This window comes from Xyrauchen texanus, chromosome 23 (assembly GCF_025860055.1).
Source record: "Xyrauchen texanus isolate HMW12.3.18 chromosome 23, RBS_HiC_50CHRs, whole genome shotgun sequence".
NCBI lineage: Eukaryota > Metazoa > Chordata > Actinopteri > Cypriniformes > Catostomidae > Xyrauchen > Xyrauchen texanus.
Window position 1 is genome coordinate 24398092 of NC_068298.1, and position 13612 is coordinate 24411703.

The window sequence follows — 13612 nt, forward strand, 5'->3', positions numbered from 1 at the left end:
ATGGAATTCAGCTTGTTTTGCACGGAGGGTGAGAGAAGAAAATCAGGACCTATTAAATGTGTCTTATTAAATGCATCGTTTTCCAGCAAGGTGATGCAAGACGATTTAAACTGTAATATGTTGTGTATATTATGTTTATGTGCTAAAGTTCCACCTATTCACCGTTTTCAGCCCCACCCCTTTTCCACACTCCGCTCTTCCGAATTTTGTCATCTAACTACCTGTTTGTATTGAAGCTACTGAAAAGTCAATCAAAATGGATTACGTGTGCTTTTAATTGTTAAATGTGTAATTTTGCTTAATTTCTAGGTTTCAACTTAAATGTGTGGTTGACATGAAATTTCCAACAGTGACAGCTCGTATTATTACACTTGCAAGTTCATAACGTTAAAAAATTAAGGGTGATTTTTTTGTACAATTTTCTTTAAAGGCTTAAATGTGATTAAAATAGTTGTAAACATAATGTCAAATAAAACATACCTTTTACATGTACACCTATCAGCCACAACTATAAAGGGGACATATTATGCCATTTTTTACATGTAAGTAATATAAGTCTCAGGTGTCCCCAGAATATGTCTGTCAAGTTTCAACTCAAAATACCTCACAGAGTGTTTATTCTACCATGCCTTTATACCCCTGTTTTTTAGCCCTGTTCCAAACAGGCTGTTTAGTGTCTGTAGCTTTAAATGAAAAGGAGTTGGAAAGTGGGCTGTGCCTTTCCTGCTGGTGCCATGGATACTCCGGCAACAACAATGCAGGAGAAATTAAGCAGTTAAAAAATTATAAATAGCACAGAGAACACAATTTGTCAATCATATTTCATATGAAGCAGTGCGAGTTAGTGTCTTAATGACCGTTCCACAGGTGCATGTTCATTAATTGTTTATGGATCATTGAACAAGCATGGGAAATTGTTTAAACCCTTTATAATAAAGATCTGTAAAGTTATTTGGATTTTTACAAAATTATCTTTAAAATAAATTTTCCTGAAAAAGGGCATTTTTTTTGCTGAGTTTATACTGTGTGTGTGTTAATTAAATTCATCACAAATAATACCATGATGTTATGTTATATAATTTATTTTTTATTAATTATATAAAATAAATAATTAATGAACACATACTATTATGAAGTTATGAATATGAGTTTGTTTTTCTGACAATTGGTGATTGGGGATGTTGTTAACTGTCATGGAAATAATTGCTCAGTAAAAATAAATAAATACATAAATAAAAAAAACTTATTTGTTGCTAAATTTCTTTTTGGAATAGGAAAATAGAACATTTCTTGAGAGTTTTGTCTTGACTTTCTTTATTATTGTAGAACATGCACAAGACGACTTTCAGAATTGACGCATTCACCCAAGGGCATGTGGGTAGTGAAGCAGTGGAGGACAAAGGTGTGTGTTTACCTATAAATATCCCCCAGCTACACAATCTGTTCACCGGTATTCATCACATATAAACATGGCCCACCCACACCCTCTACCCCCTGCACCTGCACAGCCCAGACTTCCTCAGCCTCCCCTGAGGCCCCTGGCCAAAAGACCCTACTCCAGGTGTATTCCTCTATCATGGGGTCATACATTTTTGTTTTCTACCGAATTCTAACGCTACTCAGGTAGTTGTTTACATCGACGAATGAGCCGTACAACCGATGAGACTGGTATCACTCTCTGCTCACTAATCAGTTTAGTGATTCTCCCCAAAGGCATGTTTTAAAGGAGTACAAGTCACACATGTATGTAACTTAAAGGCTTTCTGTCTTTTTCATTTGTAGAGGGCAAAGATTGGTAAATTAACTGTGCTTAACTGCTTGCCCTTAGTCTGTCTTTACCTCTCTCCCTCTTCGAGTCTGATTTCTTCTCAACTCCCAGGGAACTGTCAGCACCTAAGCTTGACATCTAAACTTTCTGGTGTATCAAAATGCATTAGAATTGGCTCCATTTGCTTGTCCCTCTGAGATGATGTATCATCTATCAGTTGTCTCTCTTGCTGCCAAAACAAATTTGTTTTCAAAAGTTTATGAGTGTAGTGTCATTTTCTAGTCAAAAACAGTTGTATCCCTGACCTATGTCTATATATATTTTTTTCTTTTTCTTTTTTTTTTCTGTCCAAACATTGCCAGCCTTTATCTATCAGCTTTATCTGCAGTTAGAGCTAAATAATTGCATCCAATACAGACCATTTTTAGGGCCTCAGTTGTGAAGGGATGTCATTGAACCAAGGAGCTTCTTACAATAGAGAGCCGTTATCGCCCGGCCAGCACTGTTTACAGGATCCTAAGGGAAGCCGAGGAGAGAAAGAACACTTTTATTTCCAGCCTCACCGCTCCTGTATAGCAAATCTTCTCCTCCAAAATGGGCGTCCGTTAGAGAGGGAGGCAGAGCGGACGGAGGCTGACGATTCCCAATCACACGCTTGATGGCCAGCGGGCAGCATAGACAGAGCTCGCCTGTATTTGTGTTGCATGAGGTGTGCTGTTGATGTGGCGTGAATGTGAATGGGTAATCTAAAATTGCTCATCTCATTCAGAGGGAAAATGGAATTTGCTTGTAGTTTTAGTGTTGTTGTTTGAATTGCACTTCTTTTCTTTGAATTTTCAGATGTTTGATGTTTTCAGTATGGTGCATGTGGTGTACGATTGTTTGAGTTTCAATAATGCATTTGGTGTTATTAGAGTGCTCTGACCTGTCCTCTCTTAGCTGTGTTTGTTTTATCCCCTTTAATTTACTCTTAACGATCCAAAAATAGTGTCTTTGTATCTGCTAGGAACTCCTGTGTATAGCAGCTCATTTTTAAGCATATCTCGAGCGTACGTTTTTTTTATATATATATTCAAAAGCTTTCGAATGATCGAATCAGTCAATAAATCCTTAATTATGATGAAGCTTTGCAAAGTGAAGGATTTTAGGAAAGCACATAAAAATAATAAATGGAGCGAACATAATAGGATTTGTTGGTTTTTCAACCCTCCATTCGATTAGTACCCCATTGATGGTGACTGGTAATTATACTCTGCACAAAATGTATTGAAGATTTATACTCTGTACTGAAATTAAATGTTTTCTGCACTAACTAGAGTATGCACGGTTTGTTTTTTGCTATTTGGCGATAATAATATTTGAACGGTCTCTAAAAAAATCTGTGGAAATAATAGTTTGGAGGACTTTGCTAGGACTGCACAGTGGTGTTGAATGTTGGAGTATTCTTAAAAAATATTCTTAGCAGAAACTCTTTTTTAAAATTGAAAAATTCTTCCATTTCAGCATCATTTAAATTCGATTGGTTTTAAAGTAGCAGTTTGATGCTTTGTCACCACAAATATATCATCTTTATCCTGTGCGACTCAAGGTATTTTGTTGTACCTGAAAGGCTCTTGTGTTGAGTTACAGGTATGCTTTTTTCTTTTGTACTAGTAAAGTATACGTTTCTATGCGGTCTTCCACTCTTAAGTGCCCTGGAATATACTGGAAGATGCTGAACTGAATTAAAAAGATTGCATTTGAGATTAACCAAAAAAGAAAGCTACAATTGTAATAAGCTAAATTGGGTCAATGCTTATACCTGTAAGTGCTTATTAGTGCTTGTTATTCATTATTGAAATCAATAATCCTCAACTGCACTTTGGCAAATACATAATCTGTTTTTAATACTTGCTCTGTACTAAGAAGTTAAAGGATCTCTTCATGGTTGTCCAATAAGAGGCATGTGTGATTGTGACATGAGGCTGTTTGAGGAACTAGATTTTACCTTCTAAAGATAATAAGGTAGAATGGGGGGTCTAGTTTTGGTATCTGTAGCATCTTTATTTTAAGGGTCTCTTGAGCCTCAAACTCATTACATACCAAATTAAACGACATAATCTGTCTGTACCGTGTTCTGTTTCTTTCTCCCCATCAAACTCTTGTACAGGATGAATAGAATGAACTTCAGTCTAATTGGAGTTTAATGAAAGTTTCCAATTATCAGTGTACATATGTCAAGTGATGGGCTCAAGCTTTCATCTGTTAACCACTTTAGGTACCTCATCATCTCTCTTTATGTCACTTTTTGTTTTTCTGCATCCTCTTTCTCTATTCTGTGTCTAGCTCTCTTTTACACACATTCACAATGCACACTCCTTTTATGGACACAAACATACTGTGCATCCATTCAAGCATGAAGTCACTCTAGTGTAATTCAAATCCTTGTGTGCAGGAAGATAAAAAGGCAATAATTCTATTGTTAGCCACTTAATGGTTGTTCACGGGTGACCTTGTCTTTTGTTTTATGTTGCATTTGCCTTTGTTGGTAGAGATTATTTAAAAATCAGTCCACTCATGCAACACTGGGGCACCCTGCTCGGAAATAAATCTCAATTCACATTGAATCTGAAAGCAGCATAAGCTACAGCGATGACACATTGATACACCTTATCAATAAATCTCAAATGAAATTGGTCCCCTCCAACAAATAGCGGAAAATAATGCTGACACCTTGGCATTAGAGCTGATGATTTGGTATTTTGAAAAGCACATCTTCTTACTTTTTTATGGCATGGAACGTTACTTCATAGCAGTTTATGGCTAGAGGAGACAGGGCAGTGCTGAATGAAATAGTCCTCCTCTGTCCCCTGGCTCTGAGAATGAATATCACAATGTGCAAGCCAGAACAGATGGGCAGGACTCACCAGCATTAAGCCCAGGCTATAAATCTTTAAGAAGCGAACCAGTTAGGACTTTGTCTTATTTTGCAATGCCGTCACAATGGGCACTAATGATGTCTAGACCTTGATCTTTAAATTCATAACTCAAGTCTCAGCTCATGCATTGGTACTCACATGCAGGTTTCTGCAGTGCATAGCTACAACAGTTACTGTGTGTTCTCCATTCAGTAGTGTTCACACAGCATGAAATAAAATAAAGAAATCTTGTTCTTTTATTTATACATTCAAGCTGAATTAAACTTATCTTTAAAATGGCATATGTGGTGCGAGACATTGAAAATAAAAATAAGTAACATCTGTAACTAAGAAAAAACTAACTTTTTCTTGTTTTTTTGTTTTTTTTTTCACTTTTAACCAAGTGGTACCAATTTAATATTTTGTGTATGTATGAAGTAAGTTCAAATTCATAACATATGGACATGTTCTGCAAAGTTTGAGCAATATATATATTTGCTTATGATTTAAAACTTAAAAAACATTGCATTAAAGTGTGTTTGTAGTATATTGATTTGAAAAAAATCAATTGTTTTGTTATATAATGCAAAGATGTAAAATTTTAGGCCTACTTATCTAAACATTTTTGGGGCCACAGTATATTACGCAACAACACATCCTGTGTGAACACCCCCTAATATGTTTATTTGAAAGAAAAAGTGCAAATATCGCATGCTGTTCAGAAATGTTGTAATGCGAAGTAGCCCTTAGCCTAAAATATGTGTTAACCTGAGGACGTGATGAATGCTCAAGCACCAGCTGTTAGTGGCTGTTACGAAACCACACTGACAGCAGTCATTAGTATAGATTGTCATGTCCCTGAAATTGTTACTGTGAGTTGGACAGGGAATCTTTGAGGGATTTTTTTTAACTTCCAGATCATGTGAAATGAGCATGTTCAAGTAATTAATGCAGCAGTGTTAGTCCCCTGTAAACAGTGTTATTTTGTTGTTAATCTTACTAATGATATCCCAAAAGGATGTCTGTTTGCCTGATGCCTGCTCGGGCTTCCAGCAAGGCTCTCTATTAAAAAGAGAAAAGCTGCTTCCGAGACAAACAAATTTACTGCTGAAAAGCAGAAACTGGCCCATAACAAGCCCATACATTGAGAGCAACATCAAAAGAAATATTAACATGTTTTCCTCTCATACTGATTTTTTTAGTTCAAATCCAATACCACACAAAACATTACTGCTACCTTCTTCGCTTTAGTAATGTTCAAACTCCTAATTCTGCTGGACATCTTGGCATTACCATATTTATTAATTGAACAAAGCAAGGAAATGCCGTAATTATCTATTTTTAGATCCTGACCTGGCTTTTTCTCAATCTCTCTATACTATCCAGCATTAGGTCTACAGACCATACTATCGTACCTATCCATCTCCTTATTCTGCCTGCCCACAACTCTCTCTCTCTCTCTCTCTCTCCCTTTAAAAAAGCAATTGCAATGTGCCATCAGAGTATTTTAAAACTAAAGTGTTTTGATATAAAAACCAGCCTGACAAGCTTGTAGCATCACTGAAAAAGCTTAAAGATGTGCTCTTTCCCTCTCACCCGATTCTCTTCCTCTCTCTCTCTGTCACCTCTGCTCTCTCATAAGGCCAGTCCTCAGACAGAGTGTTAACCTCAGCTTCGTAAGCCTTGATTAGGGGACAGTAAATCCCCAGTCGTGAGCTTCCTCTAGCATGTTACTAATGACACAGAGTCTACCCTTTATATTGTTGTTAGTGCTCTGAGTAGATTTGTAGCTGCAGTCTGTTGTCCTCCTACTTTGGCTTTTATGTTGTGAGAGAAAAGGTAAAGATGCCATTAGCCTTGACCTTGGGAAATAAAAGAGATTGAAACTCGCAGTTAGGCTAACCTGGTATGCAGTTTACTGTATAGCTTTAATGCACTGTAAATCGCAGTGGATTAAAGTGTCTGCCAAATGCATAAATGTAAATGGTTCCTGTTAGAGAACTCATGGGTGTTGTGGGTGATGCTTATCAAAGGGTTAATAGCAGACAAGTGCAGAGTTTCTGAAACAAACAATGTAAATTAAATCAATAACTGAGTCACTCAGATATCTGCATTACTTTACACCATGTATGTAAATAAACAACGGACTGAATACCATCAAAGCCTACTGCTTAGTGAATTAACAAACACTCAGTATAACATATGTAAGTTACAAAGAAATATCAACAAAAATGCTATTAATATTAATTACATTTACATTCATAACAGTTATCACACAGAAAATTCAGAACACACGCATGTTCTGGCAATGGTGTAAAAAAATCTCAAAATGTGCTTTTCCCTTCCCTTTTCACTGTCCACATATAAACATTAACAGCAAGACATATGATACTCCTTAAACATAATAAAAATGTTTTATGACACTATCATTATGTATAGCTTTTCCCTTCATATTTATTCTGATAATTGTCAGATTGTCAATAATTCAATTGTCATTGAAGAGTTTTGTGAAGTTTGTTTTTGTCTGAAATATAATGACTAAAGTTTTACAGTAATTTAATGTTCACAGTAAGACTGCTATGTATGAATAACAAATTATACATTTAATAACACATTTTAAGCAAAACAGCATTGATTTTATTTTTATTATTTTTTTTAATTCTATAATCATTTGATTGGTCTATCATTTGAAAGTTCAAATCAAACATAAACCCCTGACCAGTATAGATACATCCACCAACTTAACACTGAATCTTCCCTGAAAACTCCCCTCTCCAATCGTGCTAAGGACATTTCTTCCAAGCCCCATTATTTGACATAATTAAGCAATTGATATATGAGCTTGAGTCGAAAGCTAATTACAGCAAAGCTGGACAAATGAACATCACACCAACCCTCTCCGATATTTTTTTCCACACTCTTAAGACCCATACACACTCTCTCATGTCTTGAATAAGTCAGAGTTTTGACCTTCTCAGACATACTGAAGCTGGCCTTCTTGTGCCGTAAGCATTTGAACTAGGTGTATCAATAAAGATAAAGCCATACACCAATCACAATACGGCATCATGACTGCATCCACATCCCAACTGAACCCCATAAGACACTGCTGGTGTTTTAAAGTCCAGACTTGACTTTGTCCCCATAAGACACTTGTGCCCCCATAAGATACTGCTGGTGCTTTAAAGTCCAGACTTGAAAGGACTACAGTGAGTGCAGAGAGAAATAGAAAGCAGTAAACAGTGATTATGTAGAGATTAATTAAACTGAACCCATGCTGATGCCACTCAGCTTCAGGACAGCAGCCACAGTCTGTATGTACAACCCCAGCACCACTTAGATACACTTGTCCAGACCTGACCACACTTTCAAGATTTGTTCGACTAAACAGCCAGTCTTTCCTTAAGTAAAAAGTTATTTGAGAAAGATTTGACTACTTTTCTACTAAATGAAGATTATACCTATTAGTTAAACCTAAATTAGGTCTTGTAGTTGTGGATAAACGTATAGGATTAACTAAATACTGCTTGTATTTAACAACATTTTTGCAAATTATAAACCAAAGTAAAGTTGTCTGAATCATTATTCATACATGTTTCATGCATGTTTTCGTATGTACATTATATGACTTCATTGAATGCTTTGCCTGAAGTGATAACATCACTGTTCAAAGTGTCTGGAGTTTTAAAGTCAAAAGAGCCCATAGCAGTAACTTCAGAGCAAACTTTATTGGAAGTCATATCCAAAGATATCTAAGAGCAAAGTTAGATGCTGGACTTAATATCTTGTTTGTCAAAATGCTGAATTTTAAATAAAAGCACTAGAGTTCATCAAACAGTATGTAGGCAGGCAACTGCCATCTACACAGCATATAAAAAATAAAAATAAAAAAAAACTTAAAATAAAGCCCAATTTTACATTGTAGCACTTACCGTTAGACAAGAACTTATAGGCTCAGATTTGTTTCAAATAAATGGAAAATTCTGTATTGCCCAACTAAGCAGCTTGCCCATAACACAATGATTTGCTGTATTCCTGTTGCAGTGACTGCCCAGATCCTGAAAGCCAGCCTGGACACTATGGAACGCCATATCCAGAGGCTGGAGAATGACATCCAGAATTTCCCCAAGACCGATGACAAGCAAGATAAGTTTGTGGATAAAATGTCTATATCCTTTGAGGAAATGTACTACTTTTTTTTGTTTGTGTGCATTATACTGTCTTCCAAACACATGTCAAGCCATTGCAGTGTGTTTGGCATTGTCATTCCAATTCAATGATGGGACACAGAAGTTTAATTTTCCAATGGCTGTGATCAGTTCCATAAGGGCATAATAGTATCTGAGGGACTGTACCTCTTGAGAAATGGATAGGCTGTCTCAAAGTGAGATGTTTATCATTGTTGTCCTCGTCTCTCGAGCTCTCCAAAGGGATTTCTGCCTGGGGGTTATTTATACAGCACAACTCCTCTTTCTCCCCACAGACTCTAGTGGAAGGCTACTTAGCCATCTATACTTATCACCCCATGCTGATTTCATCTCCTGACCAGCCACAGGCCCCCTCTCTTGAACTTTCTGTGGGCTATCAGCTCTCAAAGCACCTTTCCCATTTTGATAACATAATACGTTTGCTCGCTACTCTCAAATTGAATTAGATGCCACAGCACTTCTCTGACTCTCAAGAGTAAGAAACATGAGTAGTTATTTTACTTTTTTGACACGCAAATATTTATGAGTTCCAAAAGAGAGCTGGCCTGAAATTGTGCTGATTTAGGCAAGTTGATTTTTACGCTAGTTTCCTATTTCGAGTGACAGCCTGACTTTTATATTCCCACTGAGATTCCTGCTGTTCCTCAGTAGTGTTATTAACTACGAGTAAGAACCATTCATCAATGACTTATCAAATCGGAGAGTCTTCTTATATGTTTCCCAAGCACAGGAAAGACAGCAGTTAACCTTATTTTAGCTCTTTGTTCACAAGCTTAACACCAAGATTTATTGGGAGCTTACTCTGCACTTTGGGTGGCATAAGAGTAATAGCACTAGCACCCATAAAAAAATCTGCACAGAATCATAGAGGGCTGCTTAATTTTGTATGATTTAAGAACAATGTGCTTCACTTGTCTGCAGTGCGGCACATGAAGCAAGCAAGAATACCTCCGTGGCCTTCATGACAGTATTGATTAGCAGGACTCAGGGAGGATTGGAACTTGAGTGAGGGGAAATGGAGAGGTACGGATTCACTGCTGCAGCATGGAGACCCAATGGCGTCTCTAGAGAATTGTAAAAGCCAGGCAGGCCCTGAGTGGGAATGTGGCCACATCTCGTCCCTGTCTCATCTGATCTGTCATCAGAGCCAGCACACAGCCAGAGCTGAATGCAGTCACATCCATTTGATGATTCAAGTAGATTTTTTTTTTTGCAGGGAAAAAATAAAAGAGAGTGAGAGACCGGCGACTGAAAGAAAGCAACTCCGCCCTCATTGTGCACCAGTCGCGATTAGTTTTCAGAGCCGTCGGAGCCTGGCTGCAGAGATTCTGACTGACAGCACGTCCAAACACAGCTGCGGCAGCTCTTTTGCGGATGACAGGGCAGACATTGTCACAGAGCTAAAGGAGGCCAAAAGCTGTTTCACTCGGCCATTGTGGACTGCAGGGTAGATGTTATTTAGGGAATGATTGAATTTGTGATAGTGGAGGTGTGTCTGTGTGTGGGCAAATGTGATTTCTGCTAGCCGCACTCCATTGCGCTCCATAGCAACAGACGTCCCGGTCCTCTTGTTATTGGTTTGAACCCAGGTTGACCTTTTGACACATGATTGGGGTGGAGAGTAGTTTAGAGTCGCTGTAAAGGAAGTGTTTTTAAAACGTTTACTTTTAACCATCACATTTGAGGGTTTTATTAAAAGGAATGGAGAGGTAATTTGAGTGAAAAAGAGAAAAGACAGATGTTGCCTTGTTTACAATGTGTTCGTTGCCTGTAGATACTCATCCAAATCACACTACTCCAGGTGGGCACTGTCAGATTCGTCAGGTTTTATTCCTTTATTATGAACTGTAGCCTTGAGATCCATGTGATTTAATCTACCGTGAAATCACTATTCTTTTTTTTTTTACTCTTCTGCTCTAGGGAGACCCGGCACAATGCGATTGTGGTGTTTTATTTGCAGAACATTTGTTTCTTTTCAGTTTTCATGGCAGCTCAAACAGCAGATTTAGAGCCCTGCCAGCAAGATAGCAGGGCAGAATGTATGCACAAAATGTTATGAGATAAAAGGGTATTAACTAGAGAGCGAGTGAGAGAGCGATAGAGGAAGTTTGCCTTGGTAGGAGGTTTTTTTTACATTTATTTTTAGATATAATAATAATAATTATTATTATAATGATAATTGCGGTACACATTTCACACCCCTCAGAAAGTGTGGAGGTGACATTTTACAATATTTTAAAATTTCACCAAATATGGGGATATTAGATTAGATTCACAATAAAGCACTTAAGACTATGGAACAAATATGCATTTACTATCTTACATGGCTATTCGTAGTTGATATATTGATCCATTAAATAGGAATGCTTGTGGCACCAAATCAGGCCCTGTTTGAAAATGCACCTGGCACACTGTTGCAAAAGAGAAACAAAATCTTTATATGAACAAGGGTTCTTTTTTTGTAGTCAAATAAAGGAATTTTCTTTCATTACCAACTGTTAAATATCACCTCATAGTCTGGCAATGTGAATATGTATGCATAAGAGTATATATGTGTCAGGTATTAGGTGAGCTACTGGATACAAGCTGCAGAAAAAGTGTGGATGTTTTATAAAATGAAATTGGCTCACATTAGCTCATATATGTTAGTTAAAGCATGGTTAGTGCTAAAGAGTGTACTCTGTGCGTCATAATTCACACTAGAGCACCTGCTAACAGTGGTTCCTTTTTTTTTCTTTTTATTTATGTATTTCCATATTCTCTGGAGAATATTATCTGCTGTTTACACTGCTAAAGAATATCCTCATAAAAGCATTCACAGTCAGGATGGGGAGTTTTTCATTACATAAATGCATTTCATAAACACAAGATACACCAGCATACATTAAAACCATATAGTTATTACAGTCCTCAGCTCTAAACTGATCTCAATAACCGGTGAAATACATGCACAATAGCTCATACCCACAACCCTTATTGATAAAAAAGGTTTTTTTTCTTTCTTTCTTTTTCCCCCACCATTACTGTAATGTATGCAAATGACTGAGTGGGGTGTTTGTTCAGCAGTTTAGTGATGTCTATATTTCAGAATTAATGGCACCCCACAAAAGCTTTTAAATGAATTTGTGGCCCCAAGAGAGCTTTATCTCAGCGGAGGGACAGTGCTGGTGGTGTGGGGAGTGCCGCTGGTGGCCTGCCTGGGGACCAAGCGTACTGGGAGCTTAATGGAGAGCTGAAAGGTTGCAGCAGCGTTTGGGGTCCATACTGAGCTTTCGTGGATGAGGGGGCTTGTCTAATAGATCTTGCTCTGCTGTAATTCAGTGTACTGATATTTCACTTAGCCTTTGTGCTCTATAGGGACTGAAAGACACAAACCAGCTCTCTAATGGCACATATTGTGGCGTGTTAAAGAAACTCTTTACATCACTTCTTCAAATTTCTAATTTCCCTGAAGTGCAAACCATTGTCATAATTGTGAAAATTTATTAGCAAGAATGCTTTTAACAAAATGCTTTCCCAAGGCATTAAACAAATAAATGAATTGCTTATGGGTAGTTGGCATGTATTCCTGTGGTGTGACATGCTGTACTCCATCTAAAACTATTTTAAATAGCATTTTCCTAATTCATTTATAATTATATTGCATGCAGCTTTTGTTCCAAACCCATATTTTTTTTTCTTCTTGTGTCTTGAATCTCCTTTTATCTTTTGATTAGAAAAAAAACTAAAAAGTTATATGGGATTGCAATAACATTGCAGTGACAATGATTGAGTAAATCATGACAAAATTTCCATCTTTGGGTGAAATTGTCCTTTATAGTGCTGAAATTTCAGGAAATGGTGACCATTCACTGGACATAAAATAAGTTGTATCTTATACATGCATATTTAACCTAAAATATTGGCATTGTAAAAATAATAAAGTTAATAAAAATGCTGTCAACTACACTTTTAAAAATAAAAATAATAGCAAAACTAAATCATGGTCACCTTGGTTCACAGATGAGACAAAGGTGTTTAAGTTTTGTTTCCAATTCATGAGGCGTATGTGTGGCTGGACATTTTATAGGAAATGTGTGCTTTACTTGTTTTCTTAACCTCTCCATTCAGAGGAAAATGCATTGGACTGACCTGAGCGTACCCCTATAAACAGTCATGCTTTGAGAGAGCCATTGTTCTATTGTGCACTATGTATTTCTTGTTGAAAGGCTGCGGTCACCGTACTGGATTTAGAGTGCAGACCAGCGCTCAGCGGGGCAGTGTAATACTTGATTTCCAGCATAGAACCTCTTACGTTTTGTAGTTTTCTGGCACACATTCTTGCTGTGTTTTTTAATACCTGTTGTGGAAATGCAGTTCCCTTTGCTTTAGGCAGCCATGTTTGATGGGTTGAGAGGAGCTGAAATATGCACAGATTGCTGCACAGCAGCCTGATGTAAATCACAAATTGTATACGGTTCCATAGAAAGCTATACTTATGTGACTGTGTGAAGCACATGTACATAAAGGCGAGGAAAGTTTTTCATTGGTTATTATTTTACCTTTGGGTATGATGCTGATAATGAATTGATGACAAGGTGTTTGCAGCAGTCTGCACAGCAATTCTACCTCCACTCTCTGTTTATGCCTTTGCTTAGTCTCAAACCACTGTTAATTATGGAATTAGGTCACCAGAATGTGGTGGCATTATCCGCTGGTAATGTTTACCTCACAGTATCTCTGTACGTCTCCCTCTAGTT

General features: G+C 37.3%; 1 protein-coding gene across 8 annotated transcripts in view; it reads left to right on the forward strand.

Moving 5' to 3' along the window:
• The window catches only part of diaph2 (diaphanous-related formin 2), a 559041-nt gene that overhangs the window by 407188 nt on the left and 138241 nt on the right, over positions 1 to 13612 (forward strand). For all 8 annotated transcript variants that reach the window (XM_052154718.1, XM_052154723.1, XM_052154724.1 and 5 more), the window contains one exon: positions 8710 to 8834. In XM_052154718.1, the coding sequence (XP_052010678.1) occupies positions 8710 to 8834 (125 nt within the window). The remainder of the gene's footprint in view (positions 1 to 8709; positions 8835 to 13612) is intronic.